At 40.7% G+C, this 22,742-nt stretch overlaps 2 protein-coding genes across 10 annotated transcripts in view; one reads left to right on the top strand and one right to left on the bottom strand.

The window, feature by feature from the left end:
• Dnah3 (dynein axonemal heavy chain 3) overlaps nucleotides 1-12,172 on the top strand; it is a 166,242-nt gene extending 154,070 nt beyond the window's left edge. For 3 of the 4 annotated variants that reach the window (XM_048789600.1, XM_048789599.1, XM_048789598.1), the window contains one exon: nucleotides 38-1,554. In XM_048789600.1, coding sequence (XP_048645557.1) covers nucleotides 38-391 — 354 coding nt within the window. In that variant the 3' untranslated portion in view covers nucleotides 392-1,554. Of the gene's footprint in view, nucleotides 1-37; nucleotides 1,555-10,820 lie in introns of those variants that run through there. The other variant, XM_048789601.1, reaches the window with a different exon arrangement.
• Nucleotides 3,621-22,742, bottom strand: part of Lyrm1 (LYR motif containing 1) — a 22,839-nt gene continuing 3,717 nt past the window's right edge. For 4 of the 6 annotated variants that reach the window (XM_048789627.1, XM_048789625.1, XM_048789626.1 and 1 more), the window contains 3 exons: nucleotides 12,171-12,329; nucleotides 6,898-6,990; nucleotides 3,621-5,050 (listed from right to left, as the gene is read on the bottom strand). In XM_048789627.1, coding sequence (XP_048645584.1) covers nucleotides 4,934-5,050; nucleotides 6,898-6,990; nucleotides 12,171-12,329 — 369 coding nt within the window. In that variant the 3' untranslated portion in view covers nucleotides 3,621-4,933. Of the gene's footprint in view, nucleotides 5,051-6,874; nucleotides 6,991-12,170; nucleotides 12,330-15,757; nucleotides 15,888-22,742 lie in introns of those variants that run through there. The other 2 variants (XM_048789623.1, XM_048789624.1) reach the window with 2 other exon arrangements.

Genomic DNA, 22,742 nt, shown 5'->3' with positions numbered 1-22,742 from the left:
GGCAGGTTATGGAACTCACAGCTTTCCACTCTTCCAGGTAACGGCACAAGAAACAACCATGGAGAGGAACCCAGAAGATGGGGCCTACATAAAAGGACTTTACCTAGAAGGTGCCCGTTGGGACAGGATAGGGATGCAGATTGCAGAGTCTTTCCCCAAAATCCTTTATGACCCATTGCCCATCATTTGGCTGAAACCAGGGGAGAGTTCAACATTTCTGCATCAGAACATTTATGTGTGTCCAGTCTACAAAACAAGTGCTCGGAGAGGTACCCTCTCCACCACAGGCCACTCCACCAACTACGTCCTCTCCATTGAGCTCCCAACAGACATGCCCCAGAAGCACTGGATAAACCGAGGGGTAGCCTCGCTGTGTCAGCTGGATAACTGATGGCATTTATCTCAAGGCACAAAGTAAAAGCCATTTTATTCTCTACTAAAAGCCATTTTATTCTTGAGAGACATTAGATGATGATGATGATCGTGGTGGTGGTGATGATAACAATGATCATAGAGCTGAGCCAGATATTTCACAGCAGCCCTATATGGCAGGGCTTACTTTATGGCCACAGAAACCATGATATGGAAAAGGTAGATGGTATCCCCCAGATCAGAGCCACTAAAGTAGAATTAAAACACAGGCAGTGGAATTCTTCTACCTAGACTTTTGGTCATATGACTTAAGTTCTCTCGTAATTATTTTTTATTTGAATCACTTCTTTCCTAGTCTATCTATAGGGCTACCATCAATGCCCCTTAGGGGCTTGGAATACTCTTATTTGCTAAGGCTCTTGATAGATTTAAAATGCATATATCCTGCAATGATCTTAGGTGGTGACTATTATCTATTTTATAGACAGAGTTCCATAGTCAGTCAGTGGTAGAACTAGGACCCAGCTGCTTCCCGACTAGCCCATGCAGATGAACTAAAGCTTCAGGAAGAAAGGAGAGATGAGAGAACCATATTTGTTGCACACCTACTGGGTACCAAGATTTGTGCCCAGGCCTCAGACTTGATCCTGTAGGCTGGGCATGACTGACTCTCCCTCTGGAGGTTCAGGGGAATTTAGTAAGTTGCTTGAGATCATCCAGGTTTTTCATACTTGCAGACCAGGTTTCCAGTCGAGGTTTGTCTGGTTCTTGAACCCATGCATTTGCCACATGCTACCTCCCTAAGGACTTGGCTGTGTTGATACAGACTCCTGGAAGAGATGTCTAGCTCCAACTACACAACACTGCCAAGAAATTTCAATCACTTGTTTCTCCCCAAGGCCAGCTGGAAGGGAATCCTGAGGGAGATAAAAGATTGAATTCTTGATGTAGTGAGTCTTCACTAACCCTTTCATGTGGCTCTTTGGCTCTAAGTGGCTTCTTTCAGGGTATTCTATTGGTCACTTCACAGCTGAGCAGACATACAGCTATTTGAGTCTTAATGTATCTGGCCAGGATCCTCTTCACTAAAACAAATGTCCTGACTCAGGGTCTTCAATTTTTTTTTTTTTTCCTGAATGCGGGAAGTTTCTGAGAACCAATAAACATATTTCAGAAAACTTCCATTTTAGTTCCTTTATGGCACCAAATTCTAATTGAGGAATCTGACTTCTGAGATCAGCAAATCATCCTGGTGACCCAAGAGATTAAGCACACCCTTGTTCTCCAAATCTTGCCACTGAGGAAGTAGAAACCATGAAGAAGAGCTAGGGTCTAGCTTTTGCAGTAGGTAACTTAATAGCTATTTTTTTTTTCTGAAGAAACCTGACTTTTTACAGTGAGGGAAAAAATCAGAATGCACAGATAGCTGGAATTGCTGTACCATTCCAAGTAGCCTGGTCAGACACGTGAGATGGAAAGATGGTCAGAATCCCACATCCCAGAATCTGGGACTGGTAGGTAAGTCACATTGCCATCTGTAAAAGAACTGTCAGAGAGGGGGTTGCTAAGAGCACAACAGAATTTTAATTACAGTTATCCAGTTCCAGCTCCAGCAACAAAAAGCTGAGGGAGGCAGAGACTCTCATTCTTCAGGGGTCAAGGGACAAAATGTTTTTTGTGTGATGGATGAAATTTTTGTAATTAAAAAAAAATCTTTCCTCCACTTTGAAAACAAAGATTGCCCTAAATTTGAGGTCATTTTCAATTTGGGCCAGTGTGGTAATAAGGTCTCTTCCTGGGAAAAAGCAATATGCTCTTCAGAAACCATGGTGAGTTAGAGGCTGCAGTCCTAGGCCAGAGATGGCCAGAAGTCAGCTCTGGGGGAAGCAGCAGGCCCTGAGTATAAATAGCTGCGTAGATGACATCAGACAAACCTGGCCACCAAGCTAGACCTTGCTCTTGAAAACCTAGCTGCTGAGTAGCTGGTTATGTTCAGTCCATCTCAATGATGGAAGAAAATTACATTAAAGGAGGGGATGCAGGAAGGTAGGTTGTACTTTTAAATATATATATTTATTTTTTAGGTATAGTTGGACACAATATCTTTCTTATTTATTTTTATGTGGTGCTGAGGATTGAACCCAGGGCCTTGCACGAGCTAGGCGTGCACTCTACCGCTAAGCCACAACCCCAGCCCTAGGTTGTACTTTTTTAAAAGACTGAAGATTTTTTTATAGTCTTGGAAAGAAAATGGGGAGAAATCATATTAAAAATAAAAACAAGCCAGATGTGGTGGTGTACACCTGTAATCCTAGAGACTCAGGAGGCTAAGACAGGAGGGTTGCAAGTTCAAGGCCAGCCTCAGCAACTTAGCAAGACCCTAAGTGACTTAGTGAGACCCTGTCTCAAAATACAGAATTGTAAGTGCTGGGGACTTAGCTCAGGGGTAAAGGGCCCTGAGTTCAATCCCTAGTACCAAAATTTTTAAAAGTTACATGGAAGGTTTGACAATACATTGACAATAAAGGCTGTGCAACAGTATATGCATCTTTGCAAAGGAGGCTAGACATAAAATTCAAATGTAGGTAAGATTTCTGTGGTGTAGAAGGTCCTCAAAGGTTGGCTAGCAATTAAATCAACTTTGTGGAGAGGCTGGGTGGGAAGGGTGGTTTCTACATTCAATGGACTAAGGCAAAAATTATACCTAGTCAAGTTACTTAAAAATGGAGCATGAGGGAGATGGACAAGCCGTAGCCCACTTGGCAACACAGCCAGTTCTTCCTCCAGTGTGGGTACAGCTCACTGTCTAATTGGCCGACCACCAGACGAAGCAGTTGGCTTGAGTTCACAGACACAATGTTGCATGGGAAATACTTTAAACATTAGAACCAACTCTAGGCAGGGAGATGCTTCCATACTGAGACCCAATGAAGGAAAGTGACTGAAAGAATGGCAGATTTCTATCCCCCAATTTAATCCCGGCTGGGACACTGCACACTGAATGGCCACTATGCCTGGCAGCACATTAAAATTTCTGTCTCTCTGTACCAAAGGCCTATTGCTGCATTTGTGTTAAGTATGCATGTGCATATGCTATTACTCACAGCTGCTCTGCATATCACTGCCAAACCCTGTAGTACTTACCCTGAGCATGATAAAGTATGTTCCTGCTCATAGGAGGTAAGTTTCATCAGCTGCTTCTGAGGGTCATCATATCCCATTTTGGAAAGAATACAAAGAGACCAAAATTGGTAGAGACTTGTCTTTATTGGTGCTCCAACTCTCTTTGGAGGTAACAGAGAATGATAGTGATATACAAATGTCTTAATGTGGACTCTCACCTGACTCCACACAGAGATATAAATCCTTTGTGTGTTCCTTTCTATTGGTCTTATTTATGCTTGGACATACTTGAAAGCTATTTCAGACTTTGTATTATTCAATTGTGTTAAAGTCAAAAAATTCATCCTGAATGCAGGATGAATTTCTAGTAAGCTCTTCAGATCCAAATGCATCTTAAGTAATCATGGCTTTAAGAGAAGGCTCTAAGGTAAGGTAAACATGCCTACAATCAAAGCGGCTTAGGAGGTGGAGGCAGGAAAAACACAAAGCTCATGGCCAGGCTCTGCAATTTAGGGAGATCCTGTCTCAAAAAATAAAAATGGCTGGGATGTGGCTCAATGGTAGAATGCCCTGGGTTTTATCCCTAGTACCATATCACACGTACACACACATGTATAGTGCACACATACACACACACACACACACACATATAAAAAGATAAACATACATTTAACTAAGGCATGAGCTTTTGTGTATGGGGAGGGGGGGCATAGGTGTCACATAAAATTTCTATGGTCATATTGAAACACCATGATCAATCTTAACTTTTTAAAGGGAGTTCATCTGGATATTGAAAGGGTCACAAGACTATAAACAAGCTCACACAGAAACAACCACTTTTATGTAAATCTATAACATTTTGCTTGCTGGGTATAGTGCCACATGCCTATAATCCCAGTAACTCAAGAGGCCGATGCAGTAGGATCATAAATTTGAGGCCAGCCTCAGCAACTTAGTAAGGCCGTGTCTCAAAATCAAACAGGATGCGGGAAGGTGGGTGCCGTGCATGGGTATGTAGCTCAGTGGTTAAACATCCCAGTTACTAGTACAAAAAATAAGTCTCCTTTAAAAAAATATTTTGAAGGAGTTTATAGTTTTTGAATAGCCAAAAGAACTTCTATACCAACAACTGATGCTTTGCATTGGCTGATGTGTGGCAAACAGCATTCCCATGAAAAATTTCATCACCTTTAGCTTTCCTCCCACCTGTTTCCAAAGGTGACTTTAGTGACCTCTAGGGTTAATGCCATCTGCTCAGGCAGCAAGACCCAAACAAACCCTTGGGATGTGTAGACACATACTATGGATGAGGACTAGTTGTGGAGGTCCTAAGAAGAAGCTTGTTTTTTTGTCCCTAATCAAGGTGAAGAGTGCTGTATTCTGGTTTCCATTTAAGACAGAGATGGCTCATCATTCTTGGAAATAAACTGACTTCTGGTTAAGAAACTTCATCATGGGACTTGAGATACACTGGTTTGGAAAGTTTCCTCAGTTTCTCCTGGGTTCGAAGTCCCCGGCCTTGTAGTGGCGTAAGGCCCATTGGAGGCAGATGAATCTAAACAATAAGAATAATGATGATATTAAGAATTATACTCATAAATCATTGCTGCTGCTTATATTTATTGAGGATTTACTCCCTACTATGCTGCCTGCTAAGTGCTAAATCTACCAGTGACTCATGTTTATAATCTCTTCACTCATTGACCTTTACAACACATCAGAAGAAATTATTATTCCAGTATTTATACATGAGAAAACAGAGGCTCAAAGAAATTACATCCTAACTTGCTCAAGATTGTACATTAAGTGGGGGAACCAGGATTTGAACCCAGACCTGTCTGATTCCAGCTCTTGTGCTCTTCTTTACCATATTATCTAAATAGAAAACAGTGAGCACAGATCACTCAGCAAGATGGAAAGGTATCCAAAGGGAGAGAAAGACAAACAAAGTGTGTATACAAAGATATTCAGTGCACAGTGGAAAACTGGGACCAACCTGCTAGTAGATAGCTAGTTAATAATGGCTGTGATGGTTAATTTTGCTTGTCAATCTGACTGGCCCAGACCAAACATTATTTCTGAATATATCTGTGAGGGTGTTTCTTGATGAGATCAGCATTGGGATCAGTGGACGTAGTAAAGCAGACTTCCCTCCCCAGTGTGGATGGGTGTCCTCCAATCTGCTGAAGGCCCTAATAGAACAAAAAGGCAGAGTAAGGAGGAATTTTCCCCTTTTGCTCTCTGTCTGCCTTGTTTGAGTGGGGACATCTTATCTTCTCCTGCCTTCCCACTGAGATTTATACCATCAGTCCACTTTGTCCTTAGGCCTTCAGACAAAGACTGAATTCTGCCACTGGCTTTTTCCTGGGACTTCAGCTTGCAGGAAGCAGAACATGAGACTTCTTGGCCTCTATAATGGTGTGAACCAATTCCTCATAATACATCTTTTTTTATATATACTTAGATAAATCTGTCCAAATATATACCCATCCCACTGGCTCTGTTTCTCTGAAGAACCCTAATACAAGGGTACAATCCTACAATAGTATACAACGTAACCATTTAAAAAGATTGAGGTAGAGCTTTATACAAAGATGTTCAGAAGAGCTGGGCATGGTGGCATATGTGTGTAATCCTAGTGACTCAGGACACCGAGGCAGGGAGAACGCAAAGCCAGCTTCAGCAATTTAGTGAGGCCCTAAGCAATTTAATGAGACTTTGTCTCAAAAAAAACCCCAAAAAACAAAACAGAAAAACTGTCTAGAAGTGTGGCTCAGTGGTTAAGTGCCTCTGGGTTCCATCCCTGATATTCCCCCCAAAATAAAATAAACAAAAACCCAAAACAACAAAAAATGTTCAGGAGTAGGCAATAATAAAATAAGTATGCCTAGAATCTCATATATGTAAAGAAATGTATAGGAAAAAACCTAAAAGATGTATCACCAAATGATTAGATTGAGTCAATACAATATCAAATTGCTGCTTTTTTAGGTCAAAGACCAAATATTGTCATTTTCATGTGTTGCAATATAATAGTTACAGTTCTTATTACCACACAGGATTTTGGTGAGAATTTTTGACAGTTTTTACTTTCTAACTTATGTATTCTTTTAACGTTTGAACTTTATTCTTTTAGTAACAACAAACCTGCCTTTTATAATAAGGAAAGTAAAAGGATTTTCATAAAAAAGGTGGAGGTCAAAAGAGAACACTATATAAACATGAGCTGTTTTCCCCTCCCATATGTGTGGAAGTTGTACCAGAAGGAGAAACCAGGCATTCATTGACACTCTAGGTGGCATGCAAGGATATGCCTCCTACAGTAGCTTGGTATACATTCTTAGAAATAACTGGGTCAACAAGGATAGGTAGCCCCCACCTGTTAACTGGAGTTGCACTTACAGGCCTTGGGTAAGGAATCTGGTAATGTAGTCCAATTTCAATTCTGGCTGTGCATTCATCTATACACTGTTTAATCAGGTCTCTGTCTGTGAGCTATCAAAATTGGAAAACAAGTGAGGATTTTTGCATCTTTCTAAATGTTCATAAAGTATAGGTACACATGTGCTCTCAGCCTTTTTCAGTTTACTAGCCAGTAAATTAAATATTGATAATTTCTTTGATTCCTAGCACAAAAATATTTGATCATTTGAAAAATTAAATATTAAAATTTAATATTAAATATTGCAATTTAATATTAAAACTTACTGTGGACTCAATTTTTAAAATAGTTAAAAGAGGTAATACATATACATGCTAAAAAATAATATCAAAGGATATAATGAAAAAACCATGTCTCCCTTCTTCCCTTGTCTTCCAATTCCCCTTCTCAGAGATAATTTACCAACAGTTTCTCCTGCGTCTTTCCAAGGATATTCAATGTATATATAAGCCCATATGTATGTAGAGACTTGGCTTTTCCCTTTCACAAACAATAGCTCACTTCATTTTAAGCCCTGTTTTTCACTAACATAATTTGAAGCTCTTTCTATATTCATACTGAATATAGGGCTGTCCTATTCTTTATAAAAGCTATACAAAATTCCAACATAAGATTTTATTATAATTTAACCAATATCCTGCTGATGGACATTTAGGTAATTTCCAATCTTTTGTCACCATAAACAATTCTGCTAAAGATCCCTCTGAAAATTTTTTTTTGGCTCAGATGCAAATATAGCTAAAAGATGAATTTATAGAGAAAGAACTGCTAGAAGTAAAAGTATATGCTCAGGCATTTCTAATTCTCACAGTATTCCCAAGTTACCTTCTAGAGTTTGCTCCAATTTATATTCCCATCAACAATGAATGAAAAAGTGCTTTTAACACCTTTCTATATTGATTAACATTAAAGTAACCTGAATTTTCATCCAGTGCTACTCAGAAACCCCTTCAGTAAGATACTGGAGAATGATCTACCTCTTGTTTTAAACGGCAATTTCTTTGCTCCCCAGTACCACAAAAACAAAACAAAATCCCCAAGAACTGTAAATTGTTTTGCTCATTAGTAAGAGGAACAGAGAGTTTCAAAATCTCAAATTAGTCAAATTGTGACAGTCTATTTTCAAGTAAAGGGATGAAAAATTCATTCCAAAAAACAGAAAGCCCAACAGGAGAAGGGGAGAAACTATTTCATTCTAGGATGGAAAATGAATCAACAAGTGGATCTGCTATGAGTTTGCAAGTGGCCCCAGAGTAGAGCTAGGATTGCATCAGCCCCAGATGACACCCACAGTGAAGTCTGGGCCCATGTGGCTTGGAAATTCCAAGGGAGTTCCTGCCTACAGTGCCTGCTGGAGCAGAGGGGAAGAGTTCCAGGAACAGAAACACAGAGAGGCACACCAAGTCCTCTGGGGCAGAGTCTCAACTGTCTGACCTCTGTGCTTCTCAGAAACTACTGCTCTGCTGCCACATTGGGAACAGATTTCCACGTTCCCATCTGCCCATTGGGATTCAAAGCAATTAATGAGATACCTTTGGATTATTAAATTCTTAGTGCAATTAAAGTTACAAGAAACTGCTTATGTCTGCATGAAGGATTAAGGAAAAAGGAAAAACCCCTGACAAAGATACCGAGAAGTATGCTGGATCTTCTGGAGATCAGCTGTCTATCTGAACAAGCTCAGGCCAGAGTACTCCAAATTCAGCCATTCATGGGCTGCCTGCAGGATATTGCCATATCCACACACCACCTATACTAATAGTAAATTTTTCTCTAAGTGGACTCTCTCCTAAGCAGTAGTATTTGTGAAATTCTACCTTGGCTACTTTTCCCCCTAGTACATGCTAGTACATATCTTACAATTAGAAACTAGGGCACCTCTTTTCTGCACCCTCAAATAATTTCATGTAGCATCGGTGGCACATACATCTCCCACTGGCTCACCCCTCGGGCCAATCCAAGCAGAGGTAGGATTACCGTGATACCTGAAAACATAGCTTCGAGTAGTTCTCAGATGAGGGAGCCTGCCTAGATATAGTGGGCATATCTTAGGATACTCCCCGACACCAGGCTGGACATTGTGGGATCATAATCTCTGCCTTCAACTATTAAGGCTACTATCTGTGCAGAACAGCTCTAAAAAATAAAGCTGCAAAAAAGGGACCTTCGTATATAATTAACCAAGGGCAATGATGGCTACAGACTATTATTGTTCAAAGTAGTGGCTAACGTGGGGTTAGGAGAAGCAGAAAAATTGAGGAAAACTTCTTAGAGGTCAACTGAATCAAATGATTTGTAAATTGTTCATTAACTCAACCATGCTAAGCAAAGTAAGCCAATCCCCCAAAACCCAAAGCCGAATGTTCTCTCTGATAAATGGATGCTGATCCATAATGGGGGATTTGTGTGTGGGGAGAGAATAGAGGAACTTTGGGCAAAGGGAAACGGAGGAGGGAGGAGGCATGGGGGCAGGAAAGATGGTGGAATGAGATGGACATCGTTACCCTAGGTACATGTATGACTGTACATATGGTGCAACTCTACATTATGAACAACCAGAGAAATGAAAAGTTGTGCTCCATTTGTGTATAATGAATTGAAATGCATTCTGCTGTCATGTGTAACTAATTAGAACAAATAAAAAATTAAAATTAAAAAAATTTTAAATGTTCATTAATTCAGTGAAAACCGCAAGGCAGGTCTCATGGGATATGAGAGAAGTGTAAGATACTGTCTATGTGCTCTAGAACTGACCTTTGTTGGGAAGACCAACCTAACATAAATGAAACAAAGAAGGAAAAAGAATATGACAACTCTGGGGTCTCCAAACATGTTGTGTGTGTTTGTGGTACCAGGGATAGAACCAAGGGACATTTAACCTCTGAGCTACACCCCTAACTCTTGAGACAGGGTCTTGCTAAATTGCTGAGGCTGGCCTTTGTGATGCTCTTGCCACAGCCTGGCAAGTGGCTGGGATCACAGGTATGTGTCATAGCACTTGGCTCCAAACTTTTTATTATCCACTTCTTCCTTACAATAAAAAATTCTGAGCCCATAGTTCCCATATGTACTTTTTATCAATCTATAAATGTACTAGTTTATAAATTTATAAATTATAAATGCTCCTTGACTTATGGGATTATTCCAGATTCTCCCATCGTAAGTTGAAAATTATGCATTTGATACTACATACCTAACCTACCGAACTTCACAACTTAACTTGCCTTAAATGTGGCTGAGACATTTACATTAGCTTAGGGTTGGTCAAAATCATCTAACATAAGTATATTTTTGTTATTATTTTTTTTGGTGGCACTAGGAATTTGAACCCAGAGGCTCTTTACCACTGAGTCACATCCCCAGAACTTTTTATTTTTTATTTTTTTTTTTAAAGAGAGAGAAAGAGAGAGAGAGAGAATTTTTTTAATATTTATTTTTTAGTTTTCGGCAGACACAACATCTTTGGTTGTATGTGGTGCTGAGGATCGAACCTGGGCCACACGCATGCCAGGCAAGCGCGCTACCACCTGAGCCACATCCCCAGCCCCAACTTTTTATTTTTTATACGGAGATAGGGTCTTGCCAAGTAGCTTAGGCCCTTGCTAAGTTGCTGAGGCTAGCCTTAAACTTGCAATCCTCCTCCTCAGCTCCCAAGTTGCTGGGATTACAGGCTTGCACCACCATGCTTGGCCAATGTATATTTTATAATGAAGTGATGAATATCTCAAAATTTGAGGTACAGTTTCTACTGAATACTTAGGGGTCATCTATATATATGTACTAATAAGTTCATTATAAATAATATACAAAACAGACTTTTTTTATAGAATGAAATAGAAAAAACAAAAATATCAGCTGAAGTATTTTATTTCTATTCTTTGAGGACTGTTTAAGGACTTCATGGGGAATACAACCCTGGTTTGGCAAGCCTGGTCTACACTAAGCAGAAAGAGTTTGGAGAAGCTGGAGAAGGGTCAGAAGAGTAGAGGGAGCCATCATTACCAACTCAACCTTAAAAGGCAAGGAGGCTTCAGGGATTCCAAAAAGGGAAAATCAGGAGGTTTTCTCTGGAGGCACTTGTCTCGGTTGTAATTTAGTATTTCCTCCCACCTAACTCTGAAACATCTTTGAGGGACCTTGTCTTGGTTTTGCTCATTTTCATATCCCTGATGTCTAGCTGGTGTTGGGCACATGCTGGGCACTTGAGTGCTTTCTGAATGAGGAATAAAAACAAAAAGTTGCTGAGAGGTGACAGGAGCTACGACAATTGCACAAGTGGGGAGGGGAGGCGAGTTCTGCTCTGCATTATCAGACAGTGGTGAGGTCCTTTCAGGTGCTGGTCGGAGGCCAAGGCCAGGGATTCAGATGTGAGGGCTGAAACCACATATGGTTTCATGTTGCATGGGCCTCAGTGCAGAGGGCTGACCTTCAGGGGACCCCTATAGCTTATGGGAGGGAGTGTGGAGAAGGCAGGGACAAAAAGAGACAGACTCAAGATTCAGGGAGGGAAAAGTATGAGAGCAAATTGGAAGTTTCACGAATCCATTGGATCAATGCAAACGAGGCTGAAGAGAAGCTGATAATCTCCTTCCATGCATAACACCTGTGGTCTCCCTAAGGAACTCAGAGCTCAGGCCTTATGGCTTGTTGGGAATGGATCAAATCTGGCTCCCTGGGGTCTGGGTGTGCAGTTCTGTTAAACTGGCTAATAGAGGCATTATTTTATTCAATTCTGTGGTCCCAAAGGGCAACCTCACTCTGCTCTCCAAAGAGGCACAAGTTCAAAGCTCAGTTATGAAGGGAACCCTGTGTCTTAATGCTATTCTCTTCCCTCTGAATACATTTATATTTGGAGGCAATGATTAGTTTATAAAGTGAAAAAAACATTTCAGTGTGTACCTCCTGTGGGAGTGGCTTGCAAAGGGCACAGCATGTGACAAACAACTCTTCCTCTAAAAATTTTCATTGGTCTGACTTTAGGTCACCTGGTTCATAAGGTCTTCTGAGGACACTGAGCCACTTACTGGCCACACTGAGATTTGGAACAAGTGAAGAGAGCAGCACGGCTGTGTTCAACTCTAGCGGTTGTGCAAGCTAGTAAAACTGTGCTCAGGCCCCTTCTGCCCAGTGCGCCACCATTTTGATTTGTGCTGCTCTGTCCTCTGAATTTAGGAGAGAAAAGAAATGAACAACATGAGAAACTCCTCACAATCTCCAACGGAGGCCTACTTACGTTTTTGTTTTTCTGGAACAGTGTTCTTGCTTCATTGAGTATGTACTGTTTTTCTCTGATGGTGTCTTCCATCTGCCCTGATGCCGCCTGCCATTTCCTTGCAAGCCTGAAAACCCGGCGGTAGAGGCCAAGAACTTCCTGTCGTGTTGCCATTGTCATCTCCAGACCCACCAAAATAGAAGAGGAAAAATTTGCATAAAAATGCAATTTGACAGAAAGCAGCTAGGCAGATGTATATTTTTTAAAAAATCAAGATTTTTAAATTAGTCTAGAAATACTGCTCTTTGTCAACAGATCTGTTGTGTAGCATTGCCAGAATGGCTTGGCAGAACCAGCAGCAAACTTAACTGACGTTGAACATCATCCCGTGGCTGAGGGCTGCTCTATCGTGCTGTCTGCCCTGAGGGCCATTTTTGCAAACATTGGCAAAACCAAAATTCACATTTACTACCCTTTAAAGCCAGTGTTAACAGATTATATCAGAAATGATACTTTTAGTGGTAAAATTACATCACGAACCTGAGTGCCTAGAAGACACACTTGGAATAACTGAATTTTCTAATTAAAGCTTAGGTTGTGTACTCAAGTGCCTCCAGGGCCTGGCAGGCAACATATGTGAGGGTGCGTGGCTGGATGGGGACAGTGGCCAACTGAACAGGACACACCCCTCTGAAAGGGGACAGTTGCTATTCAGCTCCAGCCAGCTGTTAACATGCAGAAACAAGGGCCAAGAGATGTCAGATGGATGGGCCTTATTGCTTAAGAATAGGTGGCAATCCAGATTTTAATAATATAAATTTCAAAACAGGCTTATTCATTATTTCTGAAAATGTGAGCACCATGCAGGGCAAATAAAATGACTCTGTAGGCTCAATTCCACCCAAAGGCAATCAGTGTATGACTCTCTTTTTTTGGCCGTATGGGGGATTCAGGACCCAGCATATGCTACGCAGGCACTCTACTACCGACCTACATCCCTAGCCATTTTGCGGGGAGGGTACTCAAGATTGAATTCAGGAATACTTGACACTGAGCCACATTCCCCCCCCCCACTCCCGGGCCCTTTAAAATTTTTTTTTTTTTTATTTTGAGGGCTGGGGTTGTGACTCAGTGGTAGAGTGTTTGCCTAGCATAGGTGAGGCATTAGGTTCGATCTTCAACACCACATTAAATAAATAAACAAATTAATTAATTAAAGGTATTGTGTCCATCTACAACTAAAAAAAAGTTTTTTAAATTTTTTAAAATTTTGAGACAAGGTTTTGCTAAGTTACCCAGGGTAGCCTTGAACTCAAGACCTTCCTGTCTCAAGACCTTCCTGTCTCAGTCTTCTGAATAGCTGGGATTCCAGGTGTGTGACACACACCCAGCAGGTTATGACCTGTCTTTAGTTCATCATAACATTTTAGGAAATATTTCTCAAATTTTTTAAATCTATTTTCCTGTCTAATAAGAACTGTAAATAATTATAATTGAAAATCTTTCTGGTGATAACAGTTTTAATTCCAGAGGGCTTGGCTAAATGAGAACTGACCTAAGTATATTTCCTTGAGCTAACTGATTTTTTTTTTAAATGAAATTTCTTTCACCTGGGTACAGTGTTGCATGCCTGTAATCCCAGGGATTCTGGAGATTGAGGCAGGAGGATCAAAAGTTTGAGGCCAGCCTCAGCTTAGTGAGGGCTTGTCTCAAAATAAAAAATGAAAAGGGCTGGGGACTTGTGCCCCTGACTTCATTAAAAAAAAAAAAATTGTCACTTTTAAGTTATTTTTATCCTGAAATATTTCAGATACAAAAATATCGAGAATAATACAAGTCCTATATTCACAACAAACCTTAAACAGATTAAGTATATACAGATGAAACTCTCATTTAGCCACTTTCAAATCACATTCCCCTTCCTCACTTCTAGAAGAAACTGCTATCCTGAATGCTCTTTATCATTGTCATGAGTTATCTCTGCACTTAACACTGTATGGTATTGCTCTGCCACTTGCATTTTTTGTGCACCATATTTGCAAGATCTGTGTTGTCACCTGAGCTCTAGTTCAGACATTCTCACAGCTGCAATTCAGTCCACTAATGAAGACATCCCAATATACTGTCTATTCTGTTGATGGGCATTATGTATTTCAATCTCTTTTTAACTTACGCAAAAGCTTCAGCCTATTTAATATTTACATTTCTGCATCTAAAATTTCAGGGAAAACAGTTGGGGAAATGTTTCACTGGTGGAGGTTTCTGCTTAGTCAGACAGGACAATAAATATTGTATTGCCTTTGACAAGGGGACAGACAGGCTGGAAGACCAGGGGGACAGATTTGGTGAGTAAGTAGCAGGGCCAGACATTTGGACATGCCATTATGAGTCTTGGATTTTTCTCAAACAGGCTGATCAGGATTGGGGAGTAGGCTACTCACTGCCATTTGGGAACATGACCCATTTCCAGCCCCCAGGAGGAGGCAGGATACCTGGAGATGGTATGCTTTAGAGGGTGGTCCTGGGCTTACAGGAATCTGGGCGATGGAAGCTGGAAGAGGGTGTATATATCTAGAAATACTAGGCACCTTCAAGGAATTCACCTTCCAGAGAATTAAAGATGACTGCCCCTCCTACTTACCCTGACCCTGTGTGTCCTTCTTGAGCAATGAGGAACAACTGAGGCTTAGCTATTTGATGAAAACCTTGAAAGCACTACTCCACCCAAGGAAAAGGTTACATGGATCAAAGTTATGTACAATACTAATTCTGAAGTCCATGATGCTTCACAGAAAAAGTGCTTAAAAGGAATTCATAAAAACCAATAGAGAACATCATGCGTAATAAAAAAACCAGATGAGATGACGACATTTTTCCTGGTAAGGAAACAGGTTTCTGAGTTTCTGGTTCTCCCTAAAACTCCATGGTTTCATCTGAAAATACATGAGTCAGTTCCTGTGAGGGACAGTCAGGTCTATTAATGATTGCTTCACTTCTCTGTCATTAACAGACAACGCTTCCTTAACTTGGAGACACTTGCCCATGAAAGTGAAGGTCAGGCATATTAAGATCTAGCACACTCCTCCAGAGCCTGACTTGAATGAGTTTTCTTCCACGGCTCTGAGAACCACCCTTTAAACTCTGATCATATACCATAATCTGAAAACAGAAGTCCTGGAGTTAGGTTAGTCATGGGGACAAGCAATACTAACAACTGATACTTAGAAGGACTATTTTTAAAACGCATTAGTTAATGTGTTTTGAAAACTAATCCTGAAAAGGAGATAGGTGATGATTCTCTCTCTCCATTAGGTGACTCAGAAAGCCTGAGTTCCAAAGATTTCCAGAGAGGAGGTTTTAAAGCCGTAGTCACTAATAAGTACTATCAACAAGTCTTGAGAATTAAAGCAAGAAAAATTAAAGTATGTCTTTTTTTTCCCCCCCTTACTGATTTCTTTCAGTTCTCTGAGGGAACCATGATCTTATCCATGCTGTTCCCTCTTTTCGGAAGCCCTTCCCTGACCTCCTTCCTCCCTTTTACCTGACCAACCCCTACACATCCTTCAGCTCCCCATGAAAACAGGGTTGACTCAGAAAAATCTTCTTACCTCCTTCCCCACCCACAGTTTGGGGGCTCTCTGCGGAAGCTCCCCATGGCTCTTAATATTTCTTCTTTTTAGCATTCATCACTCAAGTAATGGCTTGTTAATGTCTGTTTCCCCCAGTGGACTCTAGTATCTAGAAAAGGACATCATTGGTATACAACAAATGTTTGCTGAATAAGTGAAAATATCTCTGGCTACACAACACCTGTGATTCTAGACATGGAATTGGTCAGACATTAAAAAAAAACAAAAAGCAGTTCTTTTGCTTTTGGTTTAGTTTTGTCTAAAACTAGTTTGTTCTTAGAAAAGAGTTCATCTGTAACTTTTTTATAAGGAGATTTTCTCTGCATGGATTTAATGGCCTGAAATCAATTTTTTTTCTTCTCACACTTTTTTTCCTAGGTGTCAGAGGTCAACTGAGCATAATGGGGTCTGCTGGGAGGGTTCTTTCAGCAATATGGTTGTTTAGAGGACAACACTTGAACTGCAGTCACAACTGGCCATGAAGTCTATTACACAATTTTTACAGTTTGAGTTTTATAATTTTTGAGATTGACACTTAAAACTCTGTTCCTTTTCATCCCCTTAATCCCTAAATCCCAGAATGAGAAAAGATAGAAAATATGAGGTGAGCCCAGAAGTAAATGTAATTGGAAGCTGGTCTCTTTTCTTAAAATCACACCTCATGTATGAAGAGTGTCAAGATGTAGTTCACTATGGAGTGCCCACATGTAGAGAAGGTGCTGTTGCTAGTGTTTTGGCCTCTGGTGTTAGTTGGGAGAAGTTTCCCCTAATGCAGGTGCCCTGAAGTCTGTCTGGGGAGGTGATTCTAGATCTACACATATTTAAAATAAACAAATAATACACACATCTATTAGTTGTGATTATTTTAATGAATCTTAAAATAGCCCACTAAACACATTATTTCCAATCTGTGTGATATAGAGCTTGCTCTAAAGAAATGTTTTCTCTAATATGAGAATGCTGATCCATAATGGGGAGAGCTAGGAAGAGTAGGGGTTTAGGGGGGTGGGAAAGATGGTGGAATGAGATGGACATTATTACCCTAGGTATATATGTGATTGCACAAACTGTGTGATTCTGTATGGTGTATAGCCAGAAAAAATGAGAAGTTGTGCTCCATTTATGTACAATGAGTTTAAATGCTTTCTGCTGTCATATATAACTACTGAGAACAACAACAAAAAAAGAAATGTATTATCAAAATTTTTATGTTAGTTTAAAACACAGGAAAATAGCAAAAAAAATGAACAGTAATAATTCTGGATAACAGAAGCATGGGAGGTATGCTCTAAGGCACCTGCTATAGCATACTTTTTGTTATTTTTTGGAGGGGAGAGATGCAGCCTTCCACATAGAAGGACTCTTTTCTGCTACCCGCCTCACCTCACCAAGTAGACACCTATTTACTATCCAGCTTTTCCAGAGCACCTTTCTCCCTGCATCTATCATAGCCAGCTATTGCTTTTATAGTTATATCATTGTGTGTGCGTGTGCGCACATATGTGTGTATAACACAGGGTCTCCAAACTCCCAGAGGGCAGGGACTGCTCATTACAGTGATAATATTAAGAGCTACGTTGCTTTGCATTTACTATGTGCCAGACAGACACTCCACAAGGTACTTTACAAATATTAACCCCATAATCATCACAGCAATTCTATAAGGCAGGTGCTCCTATTATCCTCATTTTACAAAGGAGGAATCCGAAGCAGAGAGATTAAGGAACTTGTCCAAGGTCACAAAGCTAGTAGTAAATCAGGACCAGGTTTCAAACCCCATCTGAAGCCAGAACCTGTGTAAGCTTTTAGTATGTAGTGATTACTACATAGGCAGCTCCATCTTAATAAATGTTGTGGGATGTGTGTTGGTTGCTTGAAAGAGCTTAGCCAGTGGAACAAAGAGAACCAAACAGTTCCATTCCCTTCCTATACAAAGAGCAAAGAAAGCAAATTATTTTGTTCCTTGATATGAATTACAATCTTTTATAAGATTCCTCATATAGCGTCTGCCTCTGCATCTAAGTGCCCTTCTTCAATAATTATGTCGCACATCAGCATCTCTCAAGGAGGCTGTGCACTTGTTAGAATGCTCTGTTCTCCGTTTCCTGTGGCAACCCTGTCCCCTGACTCCAAGGAGAGCTGACATCACAGAAGAGACACCACGGCATGGGCTCATTCCACTGCTACCACCCTGCGGCTTTACTCTTCCCTACCATCTGTTCATATACTCGGCATTTATGGGGTGCCCACAACATGCCAGACACACGTGGGTCTGAGAGTACAGTGATGAGCAAGCACTCAGGTCCTCCTAAACGTATGTTGTAGCGGCAGAAGCAGATGATATACAAGAAAGACAAAGAATTCCAGACAGTGATACATGATCTGAATGAAACAGTAATGTTACAAATGAGCAGAAATCAGTTATTTTGGGTTGTCAGTGGTATTTCACTTGGGTCCAGAATGGTGTGGAAGAGCCTAACAGTGGAAAGAATTAAGGAGAGGGTAGGGCAGAAAGAGGGAACAGCAGGAGCAAAGCCCTGGAGGTGAGAAACAGCTTCAAAGGTGAACAGCAGCGCAGCAAGAGTGTCCCGGGAGGAGGCCGCAGGTCAACACACCCAGCACCAACTGCAGGGATGGCCTCAGAAGAGTTTGTAGTCCAAGAGGAAAAGGAAGATGTTGGTGGATTCAAACTAAGCAAAGTGTACCAACATGGTGTGCTTTACATCTTTTAAAATGTGCTGCAATCAAAGCATATCATACTACTTATGATTTCATCACTCTTATAGATGGTAAAATAGGAATCTGGCTTAATGCCACCTAACCAATTGACAGGAGAGTCAGGATCAAGGGCCCCAAAAGCAGGATGATTGTTCCCTGTCTCACCACAACCTTTTTCCTGCTTTTATTTTGGAGTCAGTAATGGAACTCATAACATGCAGTGATCAGTCTATAAATAAAACTAAACACCCACTAACTTTTCCACTTGGTGTTAAGGGTGTAAGTACAGTGACAGGGCCTGGGGACGCCTCAGGAACCTATTCTGTCAGGCATACACCTAGATGCAGGTATGTCCAATCCAGTTTTACAGAAGTACCACAGGCCGCATCTGCTTAACCCTTTTTTCCCACCTCTGGGAACAATTTCCTCCATCTTTGGAAAGACCATTACAGCAGGAACACTTAGGAGTTTAAAAGCAGAGATGAAAATTCCCTTTCCCCAGATGAAATTTATAGAAGTATGACTCTGGTTTCAGGAATGTCCAGATTCCAAATGCTGGACTCTTAGGAGGCTTTGCCTTCCACTGAAGAAAAAAGTGTTGCAGTACAAACGAGAGAAGAGACAGAAAAAGACACTCAAGCCCCAGGAGCTGAAGGGAAAGACCTTTTTCCATTCTTTGAAGAAAGACCTGACCCTGAATGGAATTTTTATTTTTTCTCAGCACAATTAATGACCATAGTTGAAATATCTCAAGCACCTCATGATTTTTGGTGGGGCATGGGGGAGATTGTGAAATCCACCCAAATGAAATCAGGCCTATGACTCACTGCACCGGTGGCACGTCCCATGTCCTGCTGGCTGGCTGCTTAGATCTAGGGGCCCTTTCTTCTTGCCATATGAAGGCCCCATCCCACACGACTGAAATATTATTTCTTTGCCTATCTGCTGCTTCTCATGCTTTGGCTTCCATTACTTTGGGGCAGGGGTGCCTTTTTATGGGTCACTGTCCCTACTATGTGCTGCCCTGGCATCTCCAGTTTGCCCCTAGGATAACGTTCAGCCTACTCTGTAATCCTTTTCATTTGACCTACCTTTCTTCTTTTACTGTGTATGTATGTGTGGGGGTGAGGGGAAGAGGGCTGAAACTGTTTTATTCACTACACTTTTATGCTGTGGGGTCAGGACAAAGAAATGAAAACTCAGTGTTATTTAGAGGTAGGGGGAGGGCCTATCAGTTCCATCTAGCTGTAAAAAATACACAGCTATGATATAATCATCACTTGTTTTAAGGCCAGTTAGGGTTTGCCCACTGGACTAAAATGTTTTATAAGGCTTCTGGAAGCTTAAAACCAAAGATTTGGGAAAAATGGGGTTCTGATTTTTTTTTTTCCTAAACTTTGGGGGAATAAGGCCCATTACAACCAATGATCAGAGGTTAAAACCAACCCAGGGAATTGTAATTTAAAGTGTTTGTTATTTGGAAAACCTCTAGGAATTGAAATGCTCTGGAAGATGCTAAAGCAATCAGACTTTCTTTTCCTGAGCAGCAGAGTGAAGAACACCCATCTTGGATATGGACATCAAAAATTTTCCACATTTCTTACCATAAAGTCCAAAAAATGAATTTATGGGCTTTGGGTAGACAAAGGTGGGTTTGAATCCTGACTTTACTCTGCACTGGACAAATTATTAGCCTTCCTGAGCCTCGGATTCTTAAAATGTACTACAGGGTTACAATAGCACTGTCTTGAAGAATTGTAAGGATTAGTCACGAGATATTTTATTAAAACACTTAGCACTAGGAGTTAGAGGTACAAATTACCCGAGTAAGAGGAAATAAAGAAGGAACACCGAGAGGCCTCTTGTATCTATGCCATTCTTTGTCTGCAGAGAGGGGAAAAGAAGTCTGATGCCTGTTGGTGAATTTATTGCTTTGTGGTAGAATGGATTTTCCTAAAGCTGTTTCCCTCTGATCATTAATAATCCCTGTACAGTAAAGGGCTATTGTTCTTCAGTGTGAGTAAATAACCTTTTGGAGACACTGCTTATCTTCAGGCCACAGCACATACTTCTTACTGGAAATACAGTGCAGGTGCCAACACCAAAGGCATGACTAGGCTTTCCTTCCTATTTTTCTTCCTTTATCTCTTACTCCTTGTTTATCCTTTGGTTGCTTTTCTCCTAGATCTGTGACACTTCCTTCTGTTTGGCACCAGTATCCTATACAATAGCGTCGTTACTATAATCAACCTTCAAGTGAAACTGGGCACCACGCACCCGTGGTCCTCTGCCTTCCTTCCCTTCCATCAAGCAACACAAACACACACACACACACACACACACACACACACACACAACCACATACAGAGACTTGTTTCCTGTCCTGGATTCAGTTTTTGGTTACTAGAATTCAAAAAGGGAAGTGTAATGCCACGTACTTTTGCAAATCTCAGGATGTACTTGTGGGTGTGCTTCACCCTACCGCAGCTATTCTCTGAAACAGCATTTTTTTTTTTTTTACACACAGAAAGCGATGAGAATATTGGTGTGTCAGTGACTTGGGGCAGGGAGGAAAGGTACTTTTATTTTACCTAAGGGAAATGAAACTCTCTGTAAAGGGGCAAAACTGAAATATCCAAAAGACTTCTAAACTAACTATCCCAAATAAGATCATAGGAGGTAAACATACCCATTCTAAATACAGATGTCCCTCAACTTGGACCTGATAAATTTGTCATAAGTTGAAAACATCTTAAGTGGAAAATGCACGTGTTATACCTAAACTACCATCATGGCTTAGCAACACAGCACAATGTGAAGTCTTGGTTCCTCACCCTCATGGCTGAGTGGGAGTTCTGGGTGGCTAGCAGTGGCTGCCCTTCACTGGGAGAGAGTACTAGATGACATATTGCTAGTTCAGGAAAAGATCAAAATTCAAACACATATCACTTTCACACCATTGAATTCAAGAAATCCTAAGTTAAACCATCCTTCAGTTGGGGCCCATCTGTGTATTCCATCAGCACTGGAGTGCACACAAGATTATACTTGTGAAGGGGAACTCCAATCAGACCACTGTAACCAAGCTATATTGACCAATAGACATACAGGCTATTTACACTGTAACCAAGATATATCAACCAATAGATATACAACTCTTATTCCCTTTAGGGATAGAAATTCTAAGTGAATATCAAGTCACGGTTCCTCAATTCAAAAGAAATAGGAATATCTAGTTCCTTATCAGCATTTTTTGGGGGGACACTGGGGATTGAATCCAGGAGGAGTCAATCCTTCTAAAAATATTTTGAAACAGCATCTTGCTAAATTGCCCAGGCTGGCCTTCTCCATCCTCCTGCCTCAGCCTCCTGAGGCATAGGCAAGAGCCGTCCTGCTTGCTCCTTATCAGCACATTTTAAGAGATAAAGACAAGCTGAGGGTCAGTCAGAGGTGGCAAAAACCAGTTAATTAAGTAGGTGATATCAAAGAAGTACAGGACAGGCTGGAATCAGACCAATGCTGAAGATCAACCAGTCATTCATAACTCCCAAGCCAGGATTTTCAACCTTTTATAGCAGCTAGGGAAATTAAGAGAGCCAAAACATTAATCTAAATTCCTGTTTTGTGATAATTCTTAGAAACTGGATTAGGAAACTGATAAACGGGTTAGATTACATTAGATACAGCTGGAGCTTTTTATTAGCAACTAACCTTAGCTCCAACTATTCAAGAGAAAACATCACCTGCACAAGGGACCATGGCTTCAGAACATTTTCCAATCCACTACCAAATGAGCAACTTTTCTTATCTGTAGAGATACTTCAGTTTCTAACCAGATTAAGTACCTTATGAGTAGGAGCAATGATTGTCCAGTCTTATGATATGAATGATAAGCAGTCAAAGTATCCTTAAGTTCCCCCAGTTTCAGCACTGATCAACAAAACTTTCAGTGATGAAACTGTTCTGTCTGGGCTTGGTGGTGCATGCCTGAAATCCCTGCTACTTGTGAGGATGAGACTGATCAAGGCCAGCCTGGTTAACTTAAGAGAGACCCTGTCTTCAGAAATATTTGTTCTTTCTGCCTCATCCAACAGGATAGACATCAGCCACATGTAGCTATTGAGTGTTTGAAATATAGTGTGTCCAAAGACCTGAATTGTTATTTCAAAGTCACATGTAACTAATAGCTATTTTATGTATGTATATACATAAAATAGCTATTAGTTTTATATATATAATATATATA

This window comes from Marmota marmota, unplaced genomic scaffold (genome assembly GCF_001458135.2).
Source record: "Marmota marmota marmota unplaced genomic scaffold, marMar, whole genome shotgun sequence".
Classification (NCBI taxonomy): domain Eukaryota; kingdom Metazoa; phylum Chordata; class Mammalia; order Rodentia; family Sciuridae; genus Marmota; species Marmota marmota.
This window is presented reverse-complemented; position numbering and strand designations above follow the sequence as displayed.